Here is a 15549-nt window from a genome sequence, read left to right on the forward strand (position 1 = left end):
GGCTCCGGGGGGAGGATGGGGAGGGGACAGCAGGGACAGGAGATCGGGGGTGGCAGCAGGCGGAGGCGCAAGCGTCCCCCTCAGCCCTGTCCCATCAGCCTTGAGTTGCCTCCTCCCGGCGCCCCTGCGATGGCGATGCGGATGGGCTCAGTACGAGTGTTTTGTACTCCTCTCCTCCTCCTCCTCCTCTTCCTCTCATCGGCTTGTACCCAGCCCCTGCCTACAGCCCTCGGAGAGCAACAGTCCAACCTCCGGCCGGGCTGGGCCGCGCAACGCACTGAGGGGGGCGGCGGTGCCCGCCGGGGTGGGGGGGCGACACCATGGGGACCCCGGGGTGTCCCGTGGCACCTCCCCACGCACGTCCCCGGGGGGTCCCGCCGCCCCGGGGACGGGAGGGGGGTGCCCGCGGCGGGACCCCGCGGTGCGTTGCGCGTCCCCTCGCCCCGGGACGAGCCGCTGGTTGGACTGTCCTCGTCAAGGTGCCCGGTTTGGCCATGCCGATGCCTGAAATCTCCTTTTCTCTCTGACGACCAAGTGTTTCGGTGGTTCTCCTGCGCCCACGAGCACAGCATGCGGTTCCCTCCCGTTGTCGATGACCCTAATAAGAGAGAGACGCCACCAGCCGCGCATATATACGCACGTGGACGCGTGCCTATATATGTGTGCGAGCGCCTGCACGCGTGTCCCCGCGTGCCGCCCCGCCGAGCCGAGCGCGCTCGCGCCGCCAACCAGCCAATTCGGTCCAAATCCTCCCAACGTGGGGGGCGGCCGGCCGGCACGACGGCCTCTCCTTTCTCTCTTGTCACCGACGCAGCCGGTCTCTTTCCCTGCCCTCTCTCTCTTGTCTGTCTCTCTCCCTCCTAACGCCCCCCGGCGCCCCCGTTGGCAGCCCCCGCCGGATAACGTCGCCTTTCTGTTGCAGATTTTGAATACCTGCTGCCAAACAGCTTTGAGTCGGAGGGACATGTGTTCATTGCTCCCAGGTAGCTCTGTGTGTGCGCTTGCCGAGGTGTGCATCCCCTCCCCGGCCCCGCTGACCCCCCCCATTCTCCCATTCTCCCACCTCCCCTCGCCTCGTCGTGCCTGTCCCCCGCTGCTGTCTGTGTCGTGTGCCCGCGTGCCGTGCGGTGACAGGGGCTGCGGTCCCCCACGGGGGCGGCGTTGCTCGCCCCTGCCCAGCCGGTCGCGCGGTGCGCTCTGTATGGACGCGGTATATATGGACGCGGCGTAGCCCCGCCTGCGCGCGTGCATATATAGGTATAGTTTCTGAAAATCCCAGACAGACAGACAGACAGACGCGCCTGGGTTGGGAGGGACCTCGGAGATGACCCAGTTCCAACCCCCGGCCATAGGCAGGGACGCCACCCACTAGATCGGGTTGCTCAGGGTCTCGTCCAACCTGGCCTTGACACCTCCCGGGATGGGGCATCCACAGCTTCTCTGGGCAGCCTGGGCCAGTGGCTCACCACCCTCTGAGGGAAGAATTCCTTCCTAACATCCAATCTAAATCTCCCCTCCTTTAGTTTAAAACTATTTCCCCTTGTCCTGTCATCTTTTTTTTCAGTCCCCTTCAAGTACTGAAAGGTTGCAGTGAGGTCTCAATGAAGTCTTCTCTTCTTCAGACTGAACATCCCTGGCTCTCTCAGCCTTTCTTCACAGGAGAGCTGATCCAGCCTCTGATCAGCTTTGTGGCCCTCCTCTGGACCCGCTCTAACAGCCCCACATCCTTCTCGTGCTGGGGGCCCCAGGCCTGGACGCAGCACTGCAGGTGGGGCCTCAGGAGGGCAGAGCAGAGGGGGACAATCACCTCCCTCCCCTGCTGGCCGCTCCTTGTGACACAGCCCGGGATGCAGTTGCCCTTCTGGGCTGCAGGTGCTCACTGCTGGCTCATGTCGAGCTTCTCATCCACCAGAACCCCCAAGTCCTTCTCTGCAGGGCTGTTCTCAATGAGCTCTTCTCCCAGTCTGTCCTGTCTGGGATTGACCCGTCCCAGATGCAGCTCTCTCTACTTGGCCTTGTTGAACCTCACTAGGTTCATGCAGGCCCACTTCTCAAGCTTATCCACTGAATGATCCACCCAGAAAATCCATCTCTCTCCAATTTGGAGACCAGGATGTCATGTGGGGCCATGCCAGAGGCCTAGCAGAAGTCCAGGCAGATGACATTGGTTGGTGTTAGCTTGCCGACTGATGCAGTCACTCCATCACAGAAGGCCACCAGAGTGGTCAGCCACGATTTGCCCTTGGTGAAGCCGTGCTGGCTGTCTCAGATCACCTCTTTGTCTTGCACGTGCCTCGACATAGTTTCCAGGAGGATCTGTTCCATGATCTTGCCAGGCACGGAGGTGAGGCTCACCGGTCTGTAGTTCTCTGGGTTTTCCTTCCTACCCTTTTTAAAAATGGGAGTGATGTTTCCCCCTCTTTCATTCACCAGGGACTTCACCCAACTGTCAGGACATTCCACATATGATGGAGAGAGGCTTGGCGGCTACATCAGCCAGTTCCCTCAGCACCCTGGGATGGATGTCATCAGGCCCCATAGACTTGTAGGTGTTTAGTTTCATCGGGTGGCCTCAAACCTGCTGAGTCCCTTCCTGTTGTCCCTCACCAAGCTCAGTCCCATCCATGCCTTGGCTTTCCTGATCCCATCCCTGCACATCTGCACCGCATCCCTGTGCCCTTCCCAGCACATGTCCCTGCTCCCACAGTCTGTGCATTTCCTTCTGGTGCCTCATTCTGACCAGCAGGTCCTTGTGCAGCCATCCCAGTTATCTGCCCCCCCTCCCTGCCTTTTTACACAGGGGGCTGGAGAGTTCTTGTGCGCTAAGGAAAACCTCCTTAAAGAGTCTCCAGCTCTGCTCAGCTCCTTTGTCCCTACGGACAGTGTTCAGGGGATCTCAGCTCCTAGGTCTTTAAATAGCTTGAAGTTTGCTCTTTGAAAGTCCAGGGCCTCACTTTGCTCTTTGCCAGGCCCTGTATTCCTCAAAATCACCAACCCAACCAGGGCATGGTCACTGCAGCCCAGACTGCCTCCAGTCTCGACCTCTTTCTTGAGCTCTTCCACACTGGTGAGCACCAGGCCCAGCAACGCTTCTCCTCTGGGCGGTTTGGCTGGTGCCTGGAGCAGTTATCCTCGCCGCAGTCTGTGAACCTCCTGGGGTGCTCCCAGCCCTGCAGCTTTCCCCGCAGACACCCAGGAGGTCAAAGTCCCCCGTGGGGATGAGGGCGTGTGAGCGCGGCGCTTCTTGTAGTTGCAGCTTCTTGTAGTTGCAGCACGAAGGCCTCGTCCATGGGCTCCATGGATCAGGCGGCCTGGAGAAGGCCCCAGCCACCAGCTGGCCTTTATTGGTGCGATCCTCGATGCACCCACAAGCTCTCCACCTGCCCATGGCTGTTTCTCAGAGGCTCCTCTTCACAAACAATCCCTTCCCTAATGTAGAGGGCAACACCCCCTCCCTTCCCTGCCCATCCCTTCTGAGGAGCTTGCAGCCCTCTCTCCCGGTGTTGCAGTTACGTGGTCGGTCCCACCACGTTTCCATGACAGCAATCAGCTCGGATTTGTCTAATTGCACCGTGGTTTGCACTTCTTGCCTGCTTTCTGTGCTGCGTGCGTTGGTGTCAAGGCACTTCAGCGGGGCAGTTGGTCACACCACGTCTCCAAAACTATTCCTGATCACGCCGGGACAGGTCACGCGTATTTCCCAGCTGTTAATTAGAGGGACAGTGTTCTCAGGCGTGCTTCCTTCACTCAGGGGCACATCCCCTTCCCCACCACGGCTAGTTTAAAGCCCTGCAGATAAGCCCAGCCAGCTGGCTGCCCACAGCACTCCTGCCCCACCTGGACAGATGTGCCCCATCTGGCACCGGCGTACCCCAAACCTTGGGCACGGCACCAGCCTCACATTGATGGGGCCTGCTGGTGGGTACTTTATGGCTGCAGTTCGCGGGGACATCAGCGGGGCGATCCTACAGCACACGGCTGCTTGCAGCACCCACGGGTGCCCCATGCCCTCAGCGGTCATTGCTCAGTTTACTGATTCATTACAAAAATCACTCAAAATGCGCAGCTGAAGAGCTGTCACAGTGGCTCTGGGGTTGTCTCAGGTGCAATGCTCCGGGGCAGTGAGGTCTGAGAAATGCAGGAGCCAAAGCAGAACCTTAAGGAGAAACATAAAACTGCTATTTTTATGAACCCAGCCCATCGATGCAGTCAGGATGGTGCCGGAGGTGGGGCAGGAAGGAGTGACTCTGCCCCACGCTGCCCCCCGGGGCTGTTTAGTTAGGGGTCAGGGTGGGCACGGCTTTTGCAGCTCGATCTGCAGAGCTTTGGGTGCAAAAAAAAAAAAAAAAAAAAAAAAAAAAAAAAAAAAAAAGGTGGGGGTCTGGAACTCAGGGTGAGTGCTCTAAATCCTGGGAGCAGCTCCATGAGCCCCCTCCCCGCCAGCACGAACCAGGGGGTGCCCTACAGCGTGGTCATTTTCAGAAACCGTATATCCCGTGTTCTCCCCATGGGTGTGCAAGTCCCTGTGTCCGCGCGCGTCCGCGTGGCCGTGCAGGTGGCTGCTCCCCCCTGAGCGGGGACGCGGCGACCCAGGGAGGGGGTCCCAAGGCAGCCCCCTCCCCAAAATCGCCCCGGACATGCCAGCAGCTGGCCCTGGGGTGCAAAGGGCCGGGTGGGCACGGTGTTGCTGCCCTCCCTGTCCCCAGGGTCCCCAGCGTGAGCCCAAGGTAAGTCCTGCTGCCGGTGGGTACAAGCGGGGACACGGGGCGCGGTGGCAGAAGTGGTGGCACTCTCCCAGTACGGGGAGAGCAGGGGCAGGGGTGCATCAGTTTGTGGCAAACTGGGCAAACTGGGATGCCTTCAGACATCATCCAGCACCTGCGAGGGCAGCCCTGGGGCTCGCGCACCTCCAGGGAGGTGACGGTGCTTTGGTGGCACCGCAGTGCCCACAGAGGTGACAGAGCCAGGGGCACGGCAGGTGGCAGAGCTGCCCACAGCCCGGCGTGGCTCTCCACGGGGCGAGGAGGTGACACGGGGCCCGTGGGCACCTGGCCGGAGCCCGGCAGGAGAGGGGACACGAGCACAACCAGCGCGGGGGGAAAACTGACCTTACCTTTTCCATCCTTGCGAACCACAAACGTTGTCACCCAAACCCCAGAGAGTATTGCAAAGACCTCGACTTGTCGGATAACAACACCGAGTTCCTGGAGAACTTTATTGCCCTCATGGAAAAGGTGACCCCAGACTCCAAGCAGTGTGAGTAGCCAGGGCCGGCTCGCAGCGGGGCGCGGGGCGTGGGGTGGCAGCGCCGGGGCGCGGGTGGCCCTGCGGGCACCGGCCCTCACCTCCTGCTCCTCCTCTCCCAAGGTGACAATTTCCTCCTGCACAACCTGATCCTCGACACGGGCATCACGCAGCAGCTGGTGGAGCGCGTCTGGAAGGACCAGGACCTCAACACGTAGGCAGGGGCCAGGGGACCCTTCCCCGCAGCCGCCCCTGGGGACGCAAGGGCAGAGGGGCTCAGGGACATCGTGGGGTGGGACGGGGGACAGGGACGGAGCCAGGGGGGTGAGCAAAACCCTGCCAACGCCCGGCATCCCCGTCCCCTCTCCCTGCAGGTACAGTCTCCTGGCTGTCTTCGCTGCCACCGATGGGGGCATCACCCGCGTCTTCCCCAACAAGTGAGTGTGCTGGCGGGGTTTGCGTGCCCGGCCCCTCGTGATGACACATCTGATGGCAGAGCTGGGAACAAGTGACATCCACGACCGTGTCTGCTCCTTTCCAGGGCTGCGGATGACTGGGAGGAGGAACCGGAGCCCTTCAATGCCAGCTTCTACCGCAGGAGCCTGGATAACAAGGGCTACATCTTCAAACCACCCTACCGGGACGGTGAGTGCCAGCGGGGCGCCACAAGGTGTCCCAGGCTGGCCCTGCATGTCCCCTCATGTCACCCCTGCCCTCTGCAGCTGGATACCGGGGGCTGGATCTGGAGAACAACACCATTGGGATCCTGGTGAGCACCGCTGTGGAGCTCAGCATCGGGGGCAAGACGCTGAAGCCGGCAGGTGAGCAGGGGCCGGGTCCCGGTGCCACAGGGCTGGGGACAGCCCTGTCCCCACCCCGAGCCGGGGCTGACCCCGTCCCCCCCGCTGCCTGCGGCTCCCCTTTGCTCTTCCCCAGTGGTGGGGGTGAAGCTGGACCTGGAGGCCTGGGCGGAGAAGTTCAAGGTGCTGGCAAGCAACCGGACGGACCGCGACCAGCTGGGCGCCCGGCGGGTATGCTGGGGACAGGGACGGGGACAGGGACAGGGACTGGGCTCTGCTCAGCAGGGTGGTGGCTGGGGAGCACTGCCGGGCTGTGCTGCCCGTGTTCCCTCTGGCTCACTGGGGACATCCCGCTGGGGACGGGTGGCCCTGGCAGGGGAGGACAGTGCCCCTAACCCCATTTCGGTTGACAGTGCGACCCCTCGAGCAGCTGCGAGATGGACTGCGAGGCCAACAACAAGGTGGGTGGTGGGCAGGGCTGGGGGCGCAGTGGGGGTCCGGTGGGGGGCCTGCTGGCCCCTTTCCCCCTTCCTCCCCTCAGGGTGACCCCGTTTTCCTTCCCCAGGACCTCATCTGCGTCCTCATTGACGACGGAGGCTTCCTGGTGCTCTCCAACCAGGAGGATCACTGGTACCAGGTGAGCGCTGCAGCCCCCCAAAACGCTCCTCTCCTGGGGTGCACGAGGGAGCTGAGGACTCCAGCCTCGTGCCACACGTGGTGTTACACACCCCCCGAATCCCCGCCGTGGGAGCCCTGGAGGCACGGTCCCACCGTGCAGACTTGGTGCAGACCCAGTTTGCGGTGTCCCCATCCAGGTGGGCAAGTTCTTCAGCGAGGTGGACGCCAACCTGATGTCCGCCCTCTACAACAACTCCTTCTACGCCCGCAAGGAGTCCTACGACTTCCAGTCTGTCTGCGCCCCCGAGGCCCAGAGCAACACGGGGGCTGCTCCCCGCGGCGTCTTCGTGGTGAGTGCCCCCAGGGACCCGTGGGGCGCCCCGGCACCACGCCGTGACCCGCTGCCTCACTCCTGCCCCTCTCCTTGCTCACAGCCCACCGTGGCCGACCTGCTGAACCTCGCCTGGTGGACCTCAGCCGCCGCCTGGTGAGTGCCATCGGTGCTGCGTCCCCTCCCTGGGATGCCCCTGGGGGACACCGGCGCGTCCCCAGGGCCGGCACAGCTCACGTGGCCGTGCACTGTGTCCCCAGGTCCCTCTTCCAGCAGTTCCTCTACGGCCTCACCTACAGCAGCTGGTTCCAGACGGGTGAGTGCAGGGACGGGGACGTGGGGGCGGGCGGGTGACATCCCCCTGGCCGGGGACATGCAGCCCCGGGCCTCCTGCACCCCCCACGCCCCCGTCCCACGGCACTGTGCGGGCGCAGAGGACGTGACGGCGGACAGCATGGAGGCCCGGGAGACGAGCTGCATCATGAAGCAGACGCAGTACTACTTCAGCACCGTCAACGCCACCTACAACGCCATCATCGACTGCGGGAACTGCTCCAGGTGGGTCTGTCCCCAAGGCTGGGGGGCTGCATGGCCCCGTGGGCTTTGGGGACGGGATGGTGACCAACCTCGTGCCCCCCAGGCTGTTCCACGCGCAGAGGCTGGCCAACACCAACCTGCTCTTCGTGGTGGCCGACAAACCCCTCTGCAGCCAGTGCGAGTCCGTCAAGCTGCTGCAGGCGGAGGTCAGGGGTATCCTTTGGGGGGGCGTAGGGGGGGTGCGGGGTCGGGGGGGGGCTGCCCCGTGGTTGGGGTCGTCCCCGCCACCGCCACCCTGGTCCCCGTCGTTTCCTTGACCCGCGAAGCTCCCCCGAGAGACCCGAACCAGTGTGAGCTGGTGGACAGGCCCCGCTACCGGAAAGGTCCCCACATCTGCTTCGACTACAATGCAACCGTACGTGGGGGGCGCGGGGAGGGAGGGATCGGGGCGGGGGGCTGCCCACGGGGAGGGGAGCAGAGCTCTGGGGGATCCCTGGGGGGGGCTGAGCCATGGGGTGACCTCCTGGGGGGGGAATGGAGCTGTGGGGGGATGCCCGGGGGGGAGATCGGAGCCCTGGGGGGACCCTGGGGGAGCGGAGCCGTGGGGGTCTTGGTGGGCAGCACTGTGGGGGTCTAGGGGGTGGGGGCAGGGGACGAGGCACATTGGGGTCACATCGGGTGCCCCTGGGGCTCGGCGGCAGCTCCGGGGGTGCCCCACGGCCGCTCTCCCTTTGCCCCCCCAGGAAGATACCTCAGACTGCGGCCGAGGGGCTTCCTTCGCCCCCTCCCTCGGGGTCCTGCTCTCCCTGCAGCTGCTGCTCCTCTACTCCAGCGCCAGCCGGCACCCGCTGCCCCCGGCCGCCTGCCTTTAACCCGCGCCCGCCGCCCTCCTGTTCTCTCAGCCTCCATCTCCATCCCCTCCCGAGGCCCCGGCGGGACGGGAGCCACCTCCCTGGGGACCCCCCCAGCCCCGGGGACGCCCCCCCCTGCGCTCCCCACGGCCGCATCCAAAGAAGAGCCGGGGTGCGGGCAGGGGCCCCCCCAAAAAAAACCAGGAGGGCGTCCGGCCGCCCCGGCCGCTCGGACTCGGAAAGCCCCCGCCTTGTGCCCCCCCCCCACACCACATCATCCTTCTCCCCCCCCGGTCCCTCGCCTATTTTTTTAGCCTGAAGATTTTAAACCAGATCTTTCTACGTTGAGTTTCAGCCTGGAGAACGATGACGGCGTTTGTGGCCAGCGACGAGGACACGTGGGGAAAAACAACAACAACAAAAAAAAAAAAAACGAGAAAAAAAAAAAAAAGAGGGGGGAAAAAATATAACCTGAAAATAGGGAAGGTGATGGAGACGGTCGGTATGATTTATCGGGGGGGTACCCGGCCCCCCGGGCGTGCGGGAGGACAGCGGCGGGTGGCAGCGTCCCTGCGGGGAGCCAGGCGTCGCCTTTGCCGGGACGGGGCCGAGCCCACGGTCCCCGCTCTCAGCTCATCTGCTCTCATTCATCCTTGGGCACAGAAATTGGGGTGAAAAAGGAGGAAAAAAAAAAAAAACACAAAAAAAAAAAGTACTTTTTTTTTTTTTCTTTTCCGTTCTGCAGATCACTGTGAAACCCTTCCCGTCCGCCCGCCCCAGCCCTGCTCGGCCCCTCCGTCCCGCCCTGCCAAAGAAACCGCGTGCCGGCCAGCGGGACCGGGCCCCAAAGGGACGCGCTGTGTGTCCCCAAACGGGACGGGACGTGTGTCCCCAAAGGGGATGCGTCGTGTGTCCCCAGATGGGACAAGCTGTGTGTCCCCAAATGGGGTGTGCTATGCATCCCCAAAAGGACACGCTGTGTGTCCCCAGTGGGACAAGCTGTGTGACCCCAAAAGGGACGTGCTGTGTGTCCCCAAAGGGACACGCCACCTGTCCCCGAGCCGCCCGTGTCCCCAGCGGGGCCGTGCCGGGTGCCACCAGGTCCCCGCTGGGTGCCCCCAGCTCCAGCCCCACAGGCGTGGGTTTTTTTTTTTGGGGTGGGAGGGATGGGAGGGATCGGGGGACAGGAGCAAACCCACGGACCACCGGGGACGGCGGGGAGGGGGCCGTGGAGGCGCTAATTAGCGCTGGGGTTAATTACTGGTCATTCCGCTTGTAGCTTTCTCAGTGTGTGTTTGGTTACTGTCTCTGGGACCCGTGTTTGAACAGATGGCTCTGTGTTACCGGGAGTGTGTGTACTGCTGTAGTCTAGTTAGGTGCTGCGCGAGCCCCCCGCCACTATACAGACCCTATAAATATGCACATGTAGCCTCCTTTGCGGTCAAATCCAGGAGCGGGGGGGACGGCACGGCCCCCGCCCCGCCAACCGGGGCCGTGGCCTGCCCCTTCCCCACCCCGAAAGCTTCTCTCTGCTCATCCAAAAGGCTTTGGGTTGGTTTTTGGTTTTTTGTTTTTTGTTTTTTTTTTTTTAATTAGTTTCCTTTAATTTATTTTCTTTTTTTTTTCTTTTTTTTTTTTTTTTGTACAGAAGAGTCGGAAAACTCCCCCCCCCCCAAAAAAAAAAAACCAACAAACAGACGATTTGTAAGATATCGTGCGTGTGACTCCTTGTAAAATATTTTCAAATGGTTTATTACAGAGACTCAGTTATTAAATAATGTTCATATTTTCACTTCACAGGCGGTGGCTGCGTCATTTCCCTTTGGGGAGGGGGGGACAGGGACCCCGTTGTGTCCCCTCGCTGTGCCGGGGCCTGGGGGACACAGCAGGGACCGGGGTGGGGGGCACGGGTGGGTTTGTGAGGCCGTGGGCAGGGCCCCCAGGCTCCCCCCGGCCCCGTGTCCCCTCGTCCCCATGTCCCGTGGGGCCGTGTCCCCTGTGTGTCCCCTCTCCCCGTCCCATGCCCACGTCCCTCGTGACTCCCCCATGTCCCCCGTGTCCGTGTCCCCCCGGGGCAACCCCCCCGTGCCCACCTGTGTCCCCAAACCACGTCCCCCAACCCCCGTACCGTGTCCCCGTGTCCCTGCCTGTGTCCCCATGTCCCCCACATCCACGTCCCCTGTGTCCACATCCCCCATATCTATGTCCCCTGTGCCCCCATGTTCGTATCATACTCGTCCCGTATCCCATGTCCCCTGTACCTGTGTCCCCCATACCACATCCCCCATGTCCATGTCCCCCATGTCCATGTCCCCCATATGTCCATGTCCCCATGCCCCTGTCCCTGTGTCCATGTCCCCATGTCCGTGTCCCCTGTACCTGTGTCCCCCATACCCATACCCCCATACCTACACCCCCTGTGCCCCCATGTCCACCCCATACTCATCCCATGTCCCCAACATCCATGTCCCATGTCCGCGTCCCCCATACCTACATCCCATGTCCCCCATACCCACATCACACTTGTCCCATGTCCCCTGTGCCCCCTGTGTCCCCCATATGCCCATGTCCCCATATCCAAGTCCCCATGTCCCCATATATGTGTCTGTCCCCCTGTCCCCCATGTCCCTATGTCCATGTCCCCATTCCCCCTCCCCCCACCTCCCAGTGGGCGTGGCTCCCCTCCTCGCCCCGCCCCCTCCCTCATCACGCCCCGCCCCTCCCTCCCTAATCCCCGCCCCCTCCCCACACCCCTCCCCTCCCACCCCTCCCTCCCCCCCCCACCCCGCGCATGCGCACTTCCTCTGTTTGTCCGCGCCCGGCCTGGCCCAGCGGCGGGGCCTGACGGGGGCCGAGCGGCGCCGGGGCCGGGCCGGGGCGGGCGGGGCAGGGCCTGGGACCGGGACCGGGCCCGGTGCTTTACCGGGGGGGTCCGGCCCCGCCATGCGGCGCTTCGTGCCGGTCTCCCGGCAGCAGCTGGCCCGGGCGCTGGGCGGCAGCAGCGTGGTGGTGAAGGCGCTGAGCGGCGCCGTGGTGCTGCTGTACGCGCTGTCCTTCGGCCTGGACACGGCCTCGGGGCTGGCGGTGACCCCGGGGCTGCTGCTGCCGCCCGGCTGCCGCCTGTGGACGCTGCTGACCCACGGGCTGGTGGAGCGGCGGGCGGCCGGCGTGGCGCTCAGCCTGGGCACGGTGGCGGCGGCCGGGCGGCTGCTGGAGCCGCTGTGGGGGGCGCTGGAGCTGCTGCTGTTCTACGCCGCCGTCAACGCGGCCGTGGGGCTGCTGGGGGCCTGCGCCTACTGCCTGGCCTACGCCGCCACCTTCCGCCTGGCCTACCTGTTCGAGGTGCGCATCCACGGCGCGCCCGGCTTCCTGGCGGGGGTGCTGGTGGCGCTGAAGCAGACGATGGGCGACAGCACGGTGCTGCGGGTGCCGCAGGTGAGGGTGAAGGCGGCGCCCACGCTGCTGCTGCTGCTGCTGGCCGGGCTGCGGCTGGCCGCCCTGGTGGAGAGCGCCGCGCTGGTGTCCTACGGCTTCGGGCTGCTGTCCAGCTGGGTCTACCTGCGCTTCTACCAGCGGCACAGCCGGGGCCGCGGGGATATGTCCGACCACTTCGCCTTCGCCACCTTCTTCCCCGAGATCCTGCAGCCCGCCGTGGGGCTGGCGGCCAACCTGGTGTACGGGCTGCTGGTCAAGGTGAGGCTCTGCCGGAAGACGGTGAAGCGCTACGACGTGGGCGCCCCCTCCTCCATCACCATCAGCCTGCCGGGAACGGACCCCCAGGACGCCGAGAGGAGAAGGTAACACCGGCCCCGCGCTGCTGTGGGCCCCGGGGGGGATTTGGGGTCAGGGCACTGAGGGGAGCGTCCTCCATGGGGCCGCCTGCTGGCACGCACCCGCTGCAAGCTGCCCGCCCGCTTCCCAAGCGAAAATCACAACACTGGGGCCAAGCAGGGGGTCCTGGGGAAGGGGTGTGTCGGGCAGCGGGGCGCGGTTCCTGCTGCCGTGTCCTCCCCGCCACCGTGGCGCAGCAGGAGGCGAGCTGAGTCAGCGCCGTGACCCGGCCCTCCCGCACGTGCGGCGGCAGCTCGGTCACGGGGTGAGGCACCAGCTCCCTGCTCGCCTCGCTCCCCTCCGCTTCTGGAGCGGTCCCTGAGCACAGCACGTGGTGAGGGAGCTCGGCACATCGCGCCTCGGTGCCTCCGTTTGGCTTCCCCTCCTCTGCCACAGCCCCAGCTCGGGCAGCCCGTGGGTGCTGGTCGCTGCTCCCCCCAGCACGGGGCTGTGCGCGGGGTGAGAGGAGAGGGGAAGAGCGGGTACCACGCTCCCTGTCCGTCCCTCACCCCGCTGTCCACCCGCTTTTACCCCACAGGCAGCTGGCCCTGAAGGCGCTGAACGAGCGGCTGAAGCGCGTGGAGGACCAGACGGCGTGGCCCAGCATGGAGGACGAGGAGGAGGAGGTGGTGGTGAAGAGCGAGGGCCCGCTGCCCACCGAATCCACCGCGGCGGGGAAGGCGGCCGGCCACGAGAGCAGCCTGATCAGCTTTGAGGACGCCCCGTCCCAGCCGTGAGCTGCGGCCCTGCCGGCCCCGTCCTCCCTGCCCAGCTCCGCGGGAGAGCCGCCAACGCCCGCACGGGGACGCTGCCTGCGGGGACGCTCCCGGCCCGGGGACAGGGGCTGCCTCAGCCCAGCGCCGAGGGCCTGAGCGCCGTGGGGCTCTGCCTCTCGCTGCCCCCCCCCGGCGTGGATGTGGATGCCCGCGCCGGGAGCTTTGTTCCAGAGGGAGACCTCGGGCCGGTCCGCGCAGGCTGACCCCTGCTCCGAGGCTGCGAAGGGACCTCCTGGGCACCCGGGGAGCCAAGTCAGCGAGTGGCACCGCGCTTCCTCGCTTCTCTGCACTCGAAACTTCGTTTTCTCCTTTCTCGATTTCGTTTGGTTCCTGATCTTGGGAACGGGAAGGCTCGGGGGGCTTTGCGGAGTCCTCTGCCCGTTCCTACCCTCCCTCCCTCCGCCCCGGCAGGAGGCCGACGGAGCTCCCGCGTGGGGCCAGCACCCGGAGCGGGGATCGGCCCCGGCCCCGTGGCGTTCATTCCGTGGCGTTGGCTCTCCTCTGTTTCCTCTCCTGCTGCAGCATTGCCCCAGCAGGGGCTGGTGCCCTCAGCTGCCGCTCCACTAATCCGTTTGCCAGATTATCCTAGAAGCTGGAATTAATTTTTACAGCGGGGCACACAAGCTGCTTCCTCTGGCACCGGGTTTCTCTCCTTCAAGTAGAAACGGGCTCCCCCTTCTGTCCTGCTCCCTCCGCGTGGCCGGGCTGTCCTTGGCGAGGGAGGGAGAGGCTGCTCCCCAGAGCTCCTCGCCCCGGGCTCTGGGCCGCAGCCCGCGGCGGCGCGAGTTTATTTTTCTAAAGGACCACGCGGGAAGGTTTTGTCACCCAGGGAAAACACAGACGTTTCGGTATCAATAAACAGTTCTTTGAAAGAGCACTCGTTGGCCTCTCCACGCCGCAGCCGGGGCACCGAGCCGTGCCTCGAGGAGGAGTTTTCTCCCCAAACAGGGGCTGCTCGGTGCCAGGGATGTGCAGGGGCCCTGCCGACCACCCACCTGTGGCTGGTGCCATTTTGGGTGCTCGGGGGGCTTCAGTTTGGTCCTTTCTCTGGGGCAGTAAGGAGGCCGTGCCACGCTGTAGCTGCCTGAAATCTTTATTGAATAAAAGCTCTGGATACAGAAGAGTTTCCCAGCTCGGGCGCTGCTCCCAGCTCTCTGGCCCTGCCAGGAGCACGTTGGGGAGCAGCCCCGGGGCCGTCCCAGCGCAGCCCACAGAGCCCTGCGACGCTGGGGCCAGGAAGGCTGCGGGCTGTGGCGGGAGGAGAGGTGCTGCGGTGGCTTCCAGCCTCCCCGAGGGTCGCTCTGCTCCAGGAACCGTCCCCAGGCCCTGCCACCAGCTCCCACCCGGGGCTGTGCTGAGGACAGGAGCCCGTGCAGCTGCCTGCTGAGGTCCCTCCTGTGCTTGCGCTGTTCCATGCACCCCTGGGAGGACGAGCCGGCCCCCGGCAGGCTGCAAAACACCCCGCGGCCCCCGCCAGGCCGAAACCTCGCCGCAGGTAACCCCGCGGCACAGGAATTTGTGCATGGACAGGGAGGGAGGGGGAAGGAGCAGGGATCCCCGACCCTCCCCTGCCCAGGGCCGGGGACCGGCGGCATCCCCAGCTCTGGGGCACGTCCCAGCCGGTGCACGGGACTCACGGGAGAGGCTCAGTGCTGGCTCCGCTTGCGGTACAGGTAGGCGTTGCTCACCTGGTTCATCACCACCAGGCTGCTGAGGAGCGGGCAGAGCACGGCCAGGTACCAGGCGGCGCCGCTGACGGCGGCGGTGAACCAGAGCGAGCACATGCCCAGCACCAGGCTGGCGCAGCCCAGCAGGTAGCCCACCAGCCCCGCCGTGGCGTGGTACAACCTCAGTTTCCCCGGCGGCCAGCCCCTCGCCAGCTTCGGGTAGAGCAGCAGCAGCCCGCCGAGGCTCTGCCCGCTGGCGTACAGCACCGCCAGCAGCCCGGCGCGGCCGTGCCAGGTGTGGAAGTGCCCCTTGCCCTGCAGCTCCTTGTGGTACGCCACCAGCGCCAGCCCCAGCAGCGCGCACAGCAGCGCCAGCACCTGCAGGGCCCAGTGCGCCCGCACCTTGGCCTTGCGGGACAGCGAGCGCAGCGGGGAGGCCTCGGGCGAGAAGACCAAGAGCGCCTGGGTCAGCAGCAGCGAGAACTGAGGAGGGGAGCGGCGGGGGGGGAGGGAGGGAGGCTCAGCGGGGCCCTGAGGCGCCCCCCGGGCCCGGCCCCGCCGCCCCCCACTCACCGCCAGCGCCATCAGCAGCGGGTGCCAGGAGAAGAGGCCTGCGGGGAGCGGAGACGTGGGGCGGGGTGGGGCGGGGGCACGGCTCGGGGCCTCCCCGCTCCTCCCCACACTCCCCCGGCACTCACTGGAGCCCGGCCGGGCCAGCGCGGCCACCCCCGCGGGCAGCCCCAGGGACGCGGCGTGAGCGGCGGCGGCGGCGGCGGCGCGCAGGGAGCGGAGGAGCCGCGGCTCCCCCTCGGCCGGCAGCGACATGGCGGAGCCGGGAGGGCGGCAGCGTCGCGGGAGGGGGTGAGCGGAGAGCGGCTATTGGGCGGAGCGGGT

General features: G+C 65.2%; 3 protein-coding genes across 8 annotated transcripts in view; 2 read left to right on the plus strand and 1 right to left on the minus strand.

Moving 5' to 3' along the window:
* Positions 1-8866, plus strand: part of CACNA2D2 (calcium voltage-gated channel auxiliary subunit alpha2delta 2) — a 169209-nt gene extending 160343 nt beyond the window's left edge. For all 5 annotated transcript variants that reach the window (XM_084531333.1, XM_084531335.1, XM_084531334.1 and 2 more), the window contains 16 exons: positions 923-983; positions 5159-5256; positions 5368-5458; positions 5619-5681; positions 5786-5889; positions 5967-6065; positions 6181-6275; positions 6458-6505; positions 6610-6681; positions 6860-7012; positions 7097-7149; positions 7254-7309; positions 7428-7551; positions 7634-7743; positions 7857-7945; positions 8274-8866. In XM_084531333.1, coding sequence (XP_084387459.1) covers positions 923-983; positions 5159-5256; positions 5368-5458; positions 5619-5681; positions 5786-5889; positions 5967-6065; positions 6181-6275; positions 6458-6505; positions 6610-6681; positions 6860-7012; positions 7097-7149; positions 7254-7309; positions 7428-7551; positions 7634-7743; positions 7857-7945; positions 8274-8402 — 1445 coding nt within the window. In that variant the 3' untranslated portion in view covers positions 8403-8866. The remainder of the gene's footprint in view (positions 1-922; positions 984-5158; positions 5257-5367; positions 5459-5618; positions 5682-5785; positions 5890-5966; positions 6066-6180; positions 6276-6457; positions 6506-6609; positions 6682-6859; positions 7013-7096; positions 7150-7253; positions 7310-7427; positions 7552-7633; positions 7744-7856; positions 7946-8273) is intronic.
* A 2336-nt stretch (positions 8867-11202) lies between these two features.
* On the plus strand, positions 11203-13860 carry TMEM115 (transmembrane protein 115). Its single transcript, XM_084530643.1, has 2 exons — positions 11203-12178; positions 12751-13860. Exons 1-2 carry the CDS (start codon positions 11325-11327, stop codon positions 12947-12949), a joined length of 1053 nt encoding a protein of 350 aa, XP_084386769.1. The 5' UTR covers positions 11203-11324; the 3' UTR covers positions 12950-13860.
* A 205-nt stretch (positions 13861-14065) lies between these two features.
* On the minus strand, positions 14066-15510 carry CYB561D2 (cytochrome b561 family member D2). Of its 2 annotated transcripts, XM_084530642.1 has the most exons (3): positions 15354-15508; positions 15229-15266; positions 14066-15138 (listed from the first exon to the last, which is right to left on the minus strand). In XM_084530642.1, the coding sequence occupies exons 1-3, from the start codon at positions 15478-15480 to the stop codon at positions 14635-14637; spliced, it is 669 nt and encodes a 222-aa protein (XP_084386768.1). In that variant the 5' UTR covers positions 15481-15508; the 3' UTR covers positions 14066-14634. The 2 variants fall into 2 exon arrangements, with proteins under 2 accessions (XP_084386768.1, XP_084386767.1); XM_084530641.1 differs by having other exon boundaries at positions 14066-15266; positions 15354-15510.
* Positions 15511-15549: the final 39 nt, after the last annotated feature.

The sequence above is a fragment of the Aythya ferina genome (assembly GCF_964211825.1).
Source record: "Aythya ferina genome assembly, chromosome: 10".
In the NCBI taxonomy this organism is placed as follows: domain Eukaryota; kingdom Metazoa; phylum Chordata; class Aves; order Anseriformes; family Anatidae; genus Aythya; species Aythya ferina.